The sequence below is a fragment of the Heptranchias perlo genome, chromosome 16 (genome assembly GCF_035084215.1).
Source record: "Heptranchias perlo isolate sHepPer1 chromosome 16, sHepPer1.hap1, whole genome shotgun sequence".
Classification (NCBI taxonomy): Eukaryota; Metazoa; Chordata; class Chondrichthyes; order Hexanchiformes; family Hexanchidae; genus Heptranchias; species Heptranchias perlo.
In genome coordinates this window covers 47,248,545-47,262,813 of record NC_090340.1, presented here as the reverse complement: position 1 = coordinate 47,262,813, position 14,269 = coordinate 47,248,545, and the positions used below count along the sequence as shown (strand labels likewise).

General features: G+C 40.2%; 1 protein-coding gene and 1 long non-coding RNA gene across 3 annotated transcripts in view; one reads left to right on the top strand and one right to left on the bottom strand.

Annotated features, from left to right (window-relative positions):
• Nucleotides 1-14,269, top strand: part of zfhx3b (zinc finger homeobox 3b) — a 391,813-nt gene that overhangs the window by 107,520 nt on the left and 270,024 nt on the right. For both annotated transcript variants that reach the window (XM_067998085.1, XM_067998084.1), the window contains exon 2: nucleotides 2,726-5,424. In XM_067998085.1, coding sequence (XP_067854186.1) covers nucleotides 2,772-5,424 — 2,653 coding nt within the window. In that variant the 5' untranslated portion in view covers nucleotides 2,726-2,771. The remainder of the gene's footprint in view (nucleotides 1-2,725; nucleotides 5,425-14,269) is intronic.
• Nucleotides 5,785-11,884, bottom strand: LOC137333756 (uncharacterized). The gene is made up of 3 exons (XR_010965976.1): nucleotides 11,780-11,884; nucleotides 8,268-8,374; nucleotides 5,785-6,876 (listed from the first exon to the last, which is right to left on the bottom strand). It is a non-coding gene; the product is annotated as an uncharacterized lncRNA (long non-coding RNA).

The window sequence follows — 14,269 nt, the reverse complement described above, 5'->3', positions numbered from 1 at the left end:
TATAATATTTTTCTTTGGACTGGGGCAAAATGGACGTTTCAAAATTGTTTGAGTTTAGAATCAATTCACGAGTGTACATTAGTTCAAACTTTGGAGCAGCGCCACCTCTGCTTATCGCAGGTTAGTGCAGTTTGTGAGTATTTCCAGCTTCATAATGGTTGGAACACCTCGAAATATGAATGTAAACTTAAGATGTGAGAAACAGGACTTCTAATCCTGAGCTTCGAATTCAATTCCTCCTGACGTGGTCCCGTCCTCGGGGAAGGTTTAAGGAGATTCCTATGCCTCAGGGCCGTCAATCCAGAGATGGGGAATCTAGTTCAGTGATGCTTTTGCACTTATCCTTCCTGTAAACTCTGTTTATATTGAAACTGTGCGCAACATCTGGTGGGAAGATGACCTTTTATTGAACTAATTGGAGTTAATAGATAAGAATAACAACAATTTTTTTTGGACTCTTGCAAAATTAGGGCCAGAATCTGAAACTACTGTAATAATTTGAAGCAGCAAAAGCCATATCGATATACTACTAATAGCGTCACTTACAAAAGGAACACTTTTCCTGCATTACATGCTCCCTGCAGTGGATTCACAATCCTTTAGTGATCAAATCAGCCCCTAGAATCTACGTTATTTAAATGCGTTAACTTGGCTCAGTAGTAGCACTTTTGCCTCTGAATCACAAAGTCATACGTTTAAGCTCCCTTCCAGGATTCGAGCACAATGTCGAAGGTCTTTTGGATGAGACATTAAACCAAGGCCGTGTCTGCCTGTTCCGATGAATGTAAAAGATCCCATGATACTATTTGAAGAAAAGTAGAGTTCTCCCGGTGTCCTCGCCAAGATTTATCTCGCAACCAACACCACCAAAAATAGATTACCTTGTCTCTTAGCTCATTGCTGTCTGTGAGATCTTGCTGCACACAAGTTGGCTGAAGTGTTTGTCTACAAAACAGGAGTGACTACATTTCAAATGTAATTCATTTGCTGTCAAATGCTTTGGGACATCTTGAGGACATAAAAGGTGCTATGTAGGTGCAAGTTTGTTCATCCCTTAGAGGTAAAAGGGATTAACATTATTCTCTTCCATCAGTAAAGAAATTGCTGATGCTTTTGAAATCTTCTGCAGTCTTATTTAAATGACGGTGGTAGAATATTCACCTTCTATCACAAAGCTGCAAAGTCATACATGCACGCACTATAAATCTCATTTATAATTAGTGACAGTTTAGGCACTTGTAGCTGAGCAGATGTCAGTCAAAGTAAAGCACTGTGGGCAAACAGTATTACTGTTCCAGTCCTGTTGCAAGGTAGAACTACAGACAATCCACTTTAGACTGTAAAAAACATTGGTAATTGCATTAGAGATACTTGCTTTTTGTTGTTTTTTAAAAAAATAATCTCATTTTGGTGAGCGATGTGCACAGAATGCCACGGATTTGTCTAGCCTTCAGCCAGTTGGCTGCTGGATCGGTTTTCAGAGTGGAAATTTTGTGAATAAAGTATATTGATTGAACTTGGGTTAAGTAAATGTTTGCTTCACTAGTTCATCACACTGTCATTTCAGTTGGTGGAGAAGGGTCCAGCACTACCAACCCATTGCCAATCAGTAATGTTTGTAACATATACAATTACACTAAAGCAAAATTACATGATTTATATCCACTTAGGACAAAAGCACTTCTGTTGCTGTGCAGTACCGTCCGGGATTACTGGGAAAACTGTTAATAGTTGGAATCTGGACGAGACTTGCAATTTTTTATCATTAGTAATCATTTTTACCCAGGCCCAATTTTCCCGTTTCTTGCTATTGGATCAAAAAATGTGAATCACCCCTCTATTGTTGGCCTAGCGTAAATCATTATGCATTCTGCATTCTCGATCACTTTTTTCCTTTTGCACAATGTGAGAAGTCACTTTGATCCTGCCTTGCATACTTTGTTTTTCATGTGTTGCACAAAAGCTACCAAAAATTCTTGTGCATGCAAAGATGCTCTGAGCTTGATGAGATCATCACAAATGATTGTTGTCAACTAGTTCTGAGTAAAAATGTTTTAACCTGTGGTACACCACCAAACACACACATTCAAGTGCAAGACACCCATTAAACGGCTGATTACAATGTGTGAGGTGTTTTTTCCCCTCTTTTCCTCCCCCCCCCCCCCCCCTCCACCCGCCAATCCCAAGACCTGCTGTCATAATAAATGCTCCTCGGAGGTTGACGTTTATGCTGTTTGTGGACAGTGTTGGCCAAGTTCTGTATGTGAAGTTTCTCTTGATCTTTGGATGTACTTTGGAGAGGTGATGAAACAGATATTTACCTTTCATTTAGCGTTCATTTTAGTCCTGTTTGCTTAGAAATCACTGGCGACATTAGTGGGTGAGCATTTAACACTTTAGTATTACATTCCTCTGCCTGCTGTTTTAACTCCAGCATTAACCAATTTATTTTAAATAAATGACCCCTGCTAAAATAGTGGACAGAGAAATTTCATACTAATGAGTTCAGCCTTTGTCCACTGGTATTGCCAACAGTAATTCAGGCTTTAAAATTTTATGAAATGTTAATCTTGTAGATATTCAGTTTTCTCTAAAATATAGAAGGGATATATCATCCTAAGGGCCAATTTATCACCTCAAAATATTTGGTAACAGTATGTCAGATGTAAGAATTTATTTCTTTGTGCAATACATTTATTTATTTATTTTTTGTTTCAATTTTTAGGCCCCTGCCGGACTGGATGCAATGAAACGCTCATGTAGCCATCACTATGGAAACCTGTGACTCCCCTACCATCACTGGGCAAGAGGATGGGTGCAGCACCTCCCAGCATCAGGAATGGACTGAATCCAACACCCAGGTCTCTGATAAAGCTGGTTCAATGGAGTCTGCACGAGAGAACTGCGTCCCGTGTGAGAACCTAAGGGCACCCTTCGACGAGTGCAGCTCAGAGACTGCTGCAGCGGCTGTTCTTTCACACAGCTCACTGTCCACGAAGGAGGTCAGCTGCAACGAGTGCTCGTCCTCATTCTCAAGTTTACAAAAGTACATGGAACACCATTGCCCGAGCTCCCACCCTCAGCTCCTTCAGGAGGAAAGTGACAGTGAAATGAGCGAGGCAGAGGAAAGCGATGTGGAGAACCTGGCCGGGGAAATCGTCTATCAGCCAGATGGCTCTGCCTACATCGTAGAGAATGTGAACCAGCTAATGCAAAGTATCCAGTCTGGAGGGCCCAGTGGCAGTAGTGTTCTCCCAGCATTGTTCATGAACTCTATGTCCAACGCTGGGAATAAGCAAGGGGAGTCCACCTCTGCAGCATCCGTCTCTGTCTACCCACAGATCATCAACACTTTTCACATAGCCTCATCTTTTGGGAAGTGGTTTGGTTCTGACCAGGCATTCCCAAATACCTCAGCACTGACAGGCATCAGTCCTGTCTTGCACACTTTCCGTGTTTTTGATGTGCGACACAAAAGCAACAAGGATTACCTGAACAGTGATGGCTCTGCCAAAAACTCTTGTGTATCCAAAGATGTCCCTAACAATGTGGACTTGTCTAAGTTTGACAGTTTCGTGCTCTATGGCAAACGAAAGCCGATTTTAATGTGTTTTTTGTGCAAGTTGTCTTTTGGATATGTGAGGTCATTTGTAACGCATGCTGTGCATGACCACCGAATGACCCTTAGTGAAGAGGAGCACAAGCTCTTAAGTAATAAGAACGTGTCTGCTATCATCCAAGGGATAGGCAAAGACAAGGAACCTCTTATAAGCTTTCTGGAACCAAAAAACAAAAACTTTCAACACCCTTTAGTTTCCACAGCTAACCTCATTGGCCCTGGTCAGAACTTCTACGGTACTTTTAGTGGAATTCATGTTGATGGTGATGAGGCTGTCCAGGCTGGTTTGGCTTTATTAAAAGACTCTGAAGGTAACACGAGTGCAGCTGAGCAGCCTCATTCAATCCCGCTGGCACAAAGTGCTCTGTTGAACCTTGGAGGGTTGACGAGCTCAGCCCTAAAGACCCCAATTACCTCAGTCCCTCTGGGCCACCTTGCTTCCGGGCCTACCAAAATGTCAGAGAGCAAGGATTTGGGGATGGAAATTGAGAAGAAAAAAGCCAGTGGAGAGTTTAGCGCTGACAGTAGCCTCATAGAAAAGGCGGACTCTGCTGAACAAGCAGAGGAAGATGAGGAGTGCAAAGAACTGTTCCCAAACGAGTCGGATGAGGATGATGATGAACCCCAGGAAGACCCTGAGGGTGATGCATGTAGCAGCAAGGAACTCGCTCTCTCAAACCAAAGCATTTCTAAATCTCCTTTAATGCCTAATGTGCTAAACCCTTCTCCAAGGGGCACCTCTTCTTCTTCTACTTCTTCCTTTGTTGTTTTCGATGGTGCAAACGGGAGGAATGCAGTGAGCTTGTCAAACGACAGTGCAAGCGGCGACAGCAGTGTCGGTAATACTGAGAGTAATAGGACGGACTTTGTAGATGAAAGTGCCAATAAAGACAGTGCCACAGCTCCTGAACCAAATGAACCTGTCGATGGAGAGGAAGGAATCTATACCTCCCATCACCAGCATACCAGCACTCCCTGCGACCTGGGGGGTGGGGAATGCTCATCCGGAAGCAGCGTTGAGTGTCCGAAGTGCGACACGGTCCTGGGCTCCTCCCGTTCCCTTGGCGGGCACATGACCATGATGCATTCTCGGAACTCATGCAAGACCTTAAAGTGTCCAAAGTGTAACTGGCACTACAAGTACCAGCAGACGCTGGAGGCCCACATGAAGGAAAAGCACCCAGAATCCGGTGGCTCATGTGTGTATTGCAAGACTGGGCAACCTCACCCTCGGTTGGCCCGGGGCGAGAGCTATACATGTGGTTACAAGCCTTTCCGATGTGAGGTGTGTAACTACTCCACTACAACCAAAGGCAATCTCAGTATTCATATGCAGTCCGACAAGCATCTCAATAACATGCAGAACCTTCAGAACGGCGGGGGCGACCAAGTTTTTAGCCACACTGCTGGAGCGGCTGTGGCGGCTGCTGCCGCCGCTGCTGCTGCCAACATGAGCACCTGTGGGGCCTCCTCGCCCACCAAACCAAAAACCAAACCCACTTGGCGGTGCGAGGTGTGCGACTACGAGACGAATGTAGCCAGGAACCTGCGCATTCATATGACCAGCGAGAAGCACATGCACAACATGATGCTGCTCCAGCAGAACATGAACCAGATTCAGCACAGCAGACACTTAGGCCTCAGCAACCTGGCACCTGCAGAGGCTGAGCTTTACCAGTACTACCTGGCCCAGAACATGAACCTCCCTGGCCTGAAGCTGGAAAATGCGACCGACACACAGTTTATGCTGGGTGGATTCCAACTAGATCCAACAAATGCAGTATCAGCACTTGCACCTGCACTAGGTAATAGATAATAACTTTATTATTTCAAATATTTTCCACATAGCTCTTCTTGGCTATTGTGCAATATACATTTACAAAATGTCATTCAATCTAATGTATGTGTTCACAAATTATAGGAAACGTAAGCTTATAAAAGGGTTGATTCCAATGGGGCCCTGTACTGAGAAATGACCTCATTCTGATAGGCAGCCTGATAATCATTTATCCTTGAATTGGGTGGATTTCAAAAGTTTTTTGTGATAACTGCTCTGGAGCATGTCCATGATAGCACTTATATATAAAAAAAATTAAAACTGAATGTGAAATGTTAAACTTCTCATAAAAAGACTAGATTTTATAGTCTTCGAATAAATAGCAGTGATGTAAATTGAGGTCTGCATTATAAAGGGATATGATGACCTCTATTATACAGTTTAACTGTTAACTGTAAATCAGTCTGGCATGCTTGTCCCCAGATAGATAGACAATACATAAAGTGAACAGTAACGAGGGTATTAAAGAAAAAAGTTTACCATGTTTTAAAGTAAGACTAGATCAAACGCAATTGAATTAAAAAGAATGTTGGACCAATTTTTATATTTTAACTGTGAGCTCTAAAACTGAGATTTTCATCCAGAATGTCTCCCGTGTATCTGGCTGTTTCACCATTATCAACACGTTGCCCATTAATTTTAATGTGAAATTTGATTTTGTTATGAGACTGGATGATGCTGCATTTTCTTTATTATTTTTTTTTAAATGTTCAAGCTTCACTTGATGAGTTTAGAGGAGCGTCCCCCAGGAACCAGCAAAGGGAGAGGGGAAGTTGCTAACTGGTAGTTACAAGTATCATCTACATAAATATTAGAAAACCTGGAATGAGTTAGTAATGGAAGATCATTGATGCATTAGAAAAAGTAGTAACAGTTCTAATAAGGATCCTAGTGAAATATTCAGATTTTGGCCTTGAGCAAACAACCCTAACCCTAACAGTCTGAGATCAACCTGAACTGCAGGACCGAATCCAATGTTACAATGCTAGATCATTTGAATTTGAATAATTTATGACACAAGACTGTGTAATTGATGTCATTCAAAGTCTTTACTTGGGTGAAAGAACACCCACCAGTTAGCAGGCCTCAGCCTAAAGTAAGCCTGAATGCTATTGCAGGGTTGATAATGGCAGTTTCATTTGAACATCTTGCTCGAAAGTCTGACTTTGAAGGATCAAGAAAACCTTTAAACATATTTGAAAAGTGAGATGGTGCATTATTACTCTTCAATATTGCCCAAAATTTTTGAACAGGTGAGAAGGGTCAGTATTGACCTGTGATTCAGTAAAATGTTCACATGTAAGCTAAGTCAGGCTATCACAAAAAAGGACATGAAAAGTCTGCCAGGTCCACCCGTGCTTGTTCCATTTGCAGTATGATCTCAATTCACCATCTTCCGAACCTTTGATAATATTAATTCCTGGGGTAGGCAAAAAAAGGGAAAAAACAATTTCAGGAGAAACTCTGGGTAATTCCTCCCCAACTCCATTGCACGTTCAAAAAGTTTGTAGCTCATACCTCTGTCCTCCTTGTAATGTTAGTGTACTCCTCATTTAGGAACTTTTCAAACCTCTTGAGAGGATTGTAGGGTATCTGTGCTTGCCACATGTGCTGGTAGCCTATTCCAGAGAGATCATTTGAGAGAAGAAATACGTCCTTGCATCGAACTTGTTTTCTTTTTACCTATGTATTTTATCAACCCATTCTGGAGTCCTATCATCATCATTTTGAATATCTTCTCCAAATCTATTGCATCCACCCCTTTTATTATAATTTTTAAAATCTGAACTGTATTTCCCCATAGCCCATGTTTCTCCAAAACGAATAACCCTAACTCTTTCTATAAGCCTATCCTGATAACTTAAGAAATCAAAGTTTCAGTATCATTCTTGTCTTGTTTTGCACACTCCTAAAGCCTCAAAATCCTAAAGACATGGCAATAAGAAGTTAAATATTGGTCTATTATATCAAAATCCTTGTATCCTGTATAAATACATTTAATAATGATGAGAAGAAGACATCTTCAACGCATGTCCTCATTAAAAATTGAAAGAAAGGCTTTTTTCCACAGAGTTTAGAAAGTTCATATCCGGAATTGGGCAAGTCAAAAGTATTGGGAGTGAACTCATTACAAAGTTATATCCATTATAGTTTTTGGGAGAGCTCTATATCACTGTTTTTTAGGTTGTTTAAAATTAAATCTCAGGGAATGGAACCTGCAATCCCGACTGAGTGTGGCCTGACATGACTCCTGTCCCATTCTACTTAGTTAACTCTTAATGCCCTTTAAATTGGCCAAGCAAGCTACTCAGTTGTACAACCATATGCCATAAGGGCCCACCAACGCCACCAGGGCAAGTAGGAATGGGCAATAAATGTAGCCTAGCTAGCATTGCCCAAATCCTAAGATTAACATTAAAAAAAGTTTCTGTTTAAGTGCAAACTTTAGCCTTCTGCAAGAAAAATGACCATTTATTGCTGATATAGATATCACTCAAACGAGTCATTTTTTAATCAATATTTTACGGTGAAGGGAACATTATACAGTTTTTAAATATTAACTACAACAAGCATTCATAAAGTTCACAATAAATACCTCTACAGCAGTAAAGGTATGTAAATATTTGTTGGAAAATTGTTTTATATTACATTGTGCACAGTTTCAAGATGCTTTCAGTGTTTATGCAGAATGCAACTTTATCTTGGTAAGTGCAAATAACTTATACAACATTTGCACTTGTACCAGTGTTGACTGGTGTTCACTGAAATGACTGTACAGTAAAAAAATAAAAAACTTGCATTATATAATACCTTTCGTCCAAAGGGTTTCACCGCCAATGAAGTACTTTTGGAGCATAGTCACTGTTGGAATGTAGGGAAACACGGGAGCCAATTTGCACAAAGCAAGGTCCCACAAACTGCAATGAAATAAAGACCAAATAATCTGTTTTAGGTGTTTGTTGAGGGATAAATGTTGGCCTGAGGGAGTGCTGCGCTGTTAGTGGTGCTGTCTTTCAGATGAGATGTTAAACCAAGTTTGTCCTCTCAGGTGGACATCAAAGATCCCATGGCACTATTTCAAGAAGGGCAGGGACCCTTCTTGAAATAGTGCCATGGGATCTTTGATGTCCACCTGAGAGGACAAACTTGGTTTAACATCTCATCTGAAAGACAGCACCACTAACAGCGCAGCACTCCCTCAGTACTGCACTGGTGCCTGCCTACATTATCTGTTCAAGTCTCTGGAGTTGGGCTTGAATCCACCACCTTCTGACTCAGAGGCAAGAGTTGGAATGCACTATAAGCCATGAGCCTTTGGAGTTCAGTTATGCACCAACAGAGTCATTATATTGATATTTCTTGCTGGATGGAAGTACTTGGTGTACATCACAGCAAGGAGGGCAGAAGGAGCTAGATCTCCATGGCTGCTGTGATGCCTTGGCTAACTGGAGGCACCGCAGTTTAGGCTGAAGCATTACCCTGACAAATTGTTCCTATCATCTCTCCCGGGATGGAGCACTATGTACTACAAGATAGTACCAAGTACCATCAAGGAGCTTGGCTGAAGACCAGTAAAACGCATCGAGGCTAGGATTCAAACTCAAAGCCTCTAATTGAATGTCTGGCGCTGCAACGCTAGAGCTAAGGAGCCACAATCACTATATAATATGGAGTCCTAATGTATAGCACACAAAGTATTGTAGTTTAATGTTAGGTTGGAAATGAGTTGTATAAAGTTTACTAAATGTTCAACAAATATTAAACAAAAATAAAATTGCTGTGGGGTGCTTGAATGTTTTCAAGGTTAAAATGTTCAGCGTGTTTGCCTGAGCAATTTTTTTTAAGCTATATCTTAGGCTATATATTTTGCAGCCGCCCTTCATTCTAATCAAGTTGGTATTGGAATGTTCGTATTTCGAATAATAGACCCAACAATTTATTGCCACTACCCCAACAATCAGAGTCGTTTTATTTGCCAAAAGACAAATTCCAGGAGAAACTTGTCTTACAAACTGGCCATCTACCGCCAGTCTTGTCACTCGAGTTCCTGTTTGTTTGCTATTTTTTTAAAACTTTAACCAAGACACAGTTAAAGTTTGTCCTTTGTTGATGACTACAGCATTAATTTTGTATTTAATAGAGAACAGAAAATAAATGCTCCAATGTGTACTACACACTTTTCACAGCAGAATAATGCAACAAAGAATCAATCTATAGTGGTGCAGGTCTGATGATAGAGGTTAGACTTTGGAAAGGTTTTATACAAAAAACCCTAAATTTATTGGGAATATAATTCAACCCCAAAAAACTATTTAAAAAACAGCGCCCCCCCACCCTAACACACTGGGAATAAGAACATAATAAATAGGAGCAGGAGTAGACCATACGGCCCCTCGAACCTGTTCTGCTATTCACTAAGATCATGGCTGATCTTCTACCTCAACTCCACTTTCCCGCCCTATCCCCACATCCCTTGATTCCCTTAGTGTCCAAAAATCTATGATGCATCGTTCCAGTTTTCACAAAAGTTTTTCCCCGTGATTCTGGCAGCATTTTGTCTGTTGATACAGTAGCTCTCAGTGGGGGGAAGAAAATCAGCCATATTCCTGTATTATTAACAGTAGCATGTTCTTGCAAGAATATTAGACTTGGATTTCTGCCAGAGCACATTATAATATATTAAATGTAATCTCCTACAAAGTGATTAAAAAAGATCAGAGTGCCCTAGCATATTTTAACACATTGTGCTGAATCCTATGACATCTGTCACTGAGCTCATGTAGTGGGATCTGGAGGCTCAGTTATTTTTTCAGTAATATTGTTAGAAAGAACCTCTTGGTAATAGGACCAACAGTGCTTGTTGGATTTGCTGGGTCCCCTGTGGTAATAGTGGCAGATTGCCAAAGTAGGGGGAAAGAAAGCTAGAGGAGGTTGCAAAATTGGGCTCAGGTGGTCCTTAGTTTAATTAGGAATAATGTAAAAATTATACAGTAATATAGATGTTCACAAGATAAGAAATAACCAACATTATAATTGGGCTAAAGGCTGAAATGCTCCTACTTTACAATTACTTGTATTTATATTGGTTCCATGTAGAATTTACCCTTTTTTTTATAAACAGTTTAATGTCTGCGTAGTTTTTAAATCGTAACTCCATACTGTGATTTATTTTCCCATACATGTTTTGTCAAAATTATAATTGAAATTTTTAGGAGCTTTTTTAAAGGTTTTCTAAATTGCTGCAATAAATTTTGTTATTGGCTAGAACACAAAGAGTTAATTATATTGTATTGTAGACACCTGCAGTAGTTTGCTTGATAAGTGCCAATGTGTTTTTGCACAGGCTTGTTTAACCCGCGCTGCTTCACAACAATTAAAAATTGATCGCTGTAACTAATTTTTACCATCTGTTTAATTCTCATATGAATTAGAATGCTTACATTCTAAGATGTGTAATACCAGTAAGCCCTTTATATAATGTCATTCCCAGTTCATTCGAACTTATCCTGAAGCAGTCTCCAAAGCTATGTTGTGCCTACAGTTGTCAAACTCTTTCAGAAACAACAAGTTTTACTGTCATCTCTTGCACTTCTGTGGTTAGCATTTAAAATCTTGGCAGATTCAGACTTCATTCATGTATCCAATTCCTTAATCAGCTGGGTCATTGAGGGTCACCAATGTTAAGCCTAAAGTATACAGTGGTACAGGATAATCCAGTCTGTTTCAGATCTCTGTGAATCCCTGGACCCCACCTCATGTTTTATCATCCTTCAGAACATTTGTTATTTTTTGTGAATTTTGTACTTACTAAGGTGAGGAATGACGCCACAGAGGAATGGAGCACTTCAGGCCATGTATAGCACAGTTAGATGAAAAGGTAACCTTTGCCCCAAAAATATGCCTCAGTCCCAATCTTAGGGCCCTTACCATTTCTCACAGTAGCCATCTTGTACTTGATGTGAGTGAGATTAGCAAATATTAGGGTCCCTTTAGTGCTGTGGGCTCACTACAAACTAAATTGAAACTGCCCAAACTTATTACATGTCCCCTCACAGCCAACAGACAGGGGAGTCTTTCATCCCATCAGTCTGAGATAAATTTGAATCCAGCTCCTAAAGCTAAAAAGCCTGTGTCTACCCCACTGCACTATCCAGGCTCCCATTTTACTTCATCATTGATACCCTACTGACTTGACTTTCTTACTGATACATGTCAGTGCACAGTGTGGATGTCTCAAAGTATATTACACACCCTTTACAATACACTTAATATGGTCTGCTTAGAAATTTGTAAACTGGTTTCAGTTTGGTTTAAGCACTTACCATAAGAATTATTATGGTGCATGAAGCTCACGCTGTCGCTGCTCCAAGTGTTTGGATTGTTGAAAATTATCTTATTGGCTGGAAACAAACTGCAAACATAATAAAGCAATCTCCACTAATTCAAGCACAAATAAGGTGCTTAGTCAGTGTGTGGGGGGGGGGGCGGGGGAAGAGAAAACATTGCAAGATTCATTCATCACAAGTTTTTTTTATTCGTTCATGGGATGTGGGCGTCACTGGCAAGGCCAGCATTTATTGCTCATCCCTAATTGCCCTTGAGAAGGTGGTGGTGAGCCGCCGCCTTGAACAACTGAGTGGCTTGCTAGGCCATTTCAGAGGGCGATTAAGAATCAACCACATTGCTGTGGATCTGGAGTCACATATAGGTCAGACCGGGTAAGGACGGCAGGTTTCCTTCCCTAAAGGACATTAGTGAACCAGATGGGTTTTTACGATAATCATGTAGTTTCATGGCCACCATTATTGATTCTCGTTTTTTTTATTCCAGATTTTATTTAATTAATTGAATTTAAATTCCCCAGCTGCCGTGGCGGGATTTAAACTCATGACTCCAGAATATTAGTCCAAGCCTCTGGATTACTAGTCCACTAACATAACCACTATGCTACCGTACCCAAAGTTACACCTCAGCACCCCTTGCTGGACAGAGGGCAGAATTGGCAGTGTCCATGAAGTTGTCCATAGTTACTTCCCTTCCCTCTCAATCAGTATCCCAGGTGCATGGCCTAGAAGGCTACAAAGGGAAGAATATGAAGAGCAGATACAGATGTTAGGGCTCCATTTCATATGATAATTAACTTATGGCCAAACTTGACCAAATAACTGAAATCACAAAGTTAATACAACAAAAATAATTAGATTTTAGTTTAACTTAGAATAAGTCAATAAATAAGATTAAAAGTGAGGAGCTGGTAAATCATAATGGCTCCTGAAATTAGCAGAAAGAATTTGTTCTTTTGTCGTCTCTGTGACTGCAAGGTTAACTTGGTTCTCCTATTCATTGGTGACAAGGTAGTTTCCAATGAGTGGGTGAAAGAAAAATGACTATTGAGATTTTAAATGATAAGCAAATCCTGTTCTGTCCATAGATGCAAAGAAAATAGTTCTCTGAAAATTGAGTATGTATCCCATGGTATAAAAATAGTAAAGCAAGAGCTCTTGGCCACGTTTGATCTAAAGAGAATATACAGATGTTAAAGCTAGGGCTCTCGACCAAAGAGATGCTTTGTGGGTAACCCATACAATATGCCAATAATGTGCCATTAAATACCTCAGAGAGCTTTCTTTATACCTCTTGTAAACCACTGGGGAAGAGTTGCTCTGGTTGTTGTGTATAGCCAAATTATAATCTAATTCTTTCTCAATGCTTTTTAGATGCTGCGACACATAATGACCGGGGAAATTCTTCCCTTGTTCCCCCTTCCCATACCTGTAGTAATAAAAATCAAAGCCTATTCTTAGAATCTTTGTGGCTTGTGAGTTACGGAAGGCACCAAAACATGAACAAATGTTTCAAACTCCATTTGTGCCTGCTCTTATATGTTGATAATTATTGATTGGAGATTGGGGGAAAAAGTTGGAAAGTTAGGTTCAAAGATCCACGACATGTTAATATTTGTAGCGTATGCCTCAAACTGTCCTTTCCCCGTGCATACAAATCTTTCATTGTTACTATAATAGTGGTTCAACTGCACAAAGTAAAACAAATTTTGAGTCTTTTATATAAACCAAGTGAATTAAACCAATACTGATAGAAATTGTATACCTTTCACAAACGTATAATATTAGAGTGTCTTGAATGTTTGGAAATACTGCAAATTTTTTAGATTTCTAGACAACCTGTCATTTATAAATACTTCTGTGCTAAAATATGCCAGCAAATGAATCTCTGCCTGTGTTTAGTCTCTCTTCCTTCTCGCTGTTTTTTTTCTTATTCTGTCATGGAAAGTTGCAGCACCCCATCTTCGGTTTATTTGTGTGTGTGTGTGTGTGTGTGTGTGTGTGTGTGTGTGTGTGTTCTTTAAAAGGTATTGCTTAGTTTTATTTATCATTTGCATGTTGAGCTGCTTGTATTTTTGCAAATTTAATGTATTCAATTTAATATAAATATTGCAGAATTCAGAGTTTCTATCAAATTCATATTGGAAATGCTTTCACACAGACCTTTGCTGTAAAAGTACAGATTTTCATTGTTCATTTAATACTTCAATCCATCAGCTACTGAACACTCTTCTCTGCCTCATCATTCATTCTGCTGATTGAAAATGTTGACTGCAGAAGACAGTTTCAAGTCCAAGGTTTAAGGCTCAAAATTGCCCTAAATTTAGTGTGCACTGATACAGTTGTTCTGTGCTGTTGTAACTTTCTGTGCTTACATTTATATTTTATTCTTGGGTCATGCACCAACTATGGCCATGGAGATGGCTGGGCAGTCTGTTCCCAGGCATTTGTCAGTGCTGCTTTGAGCTG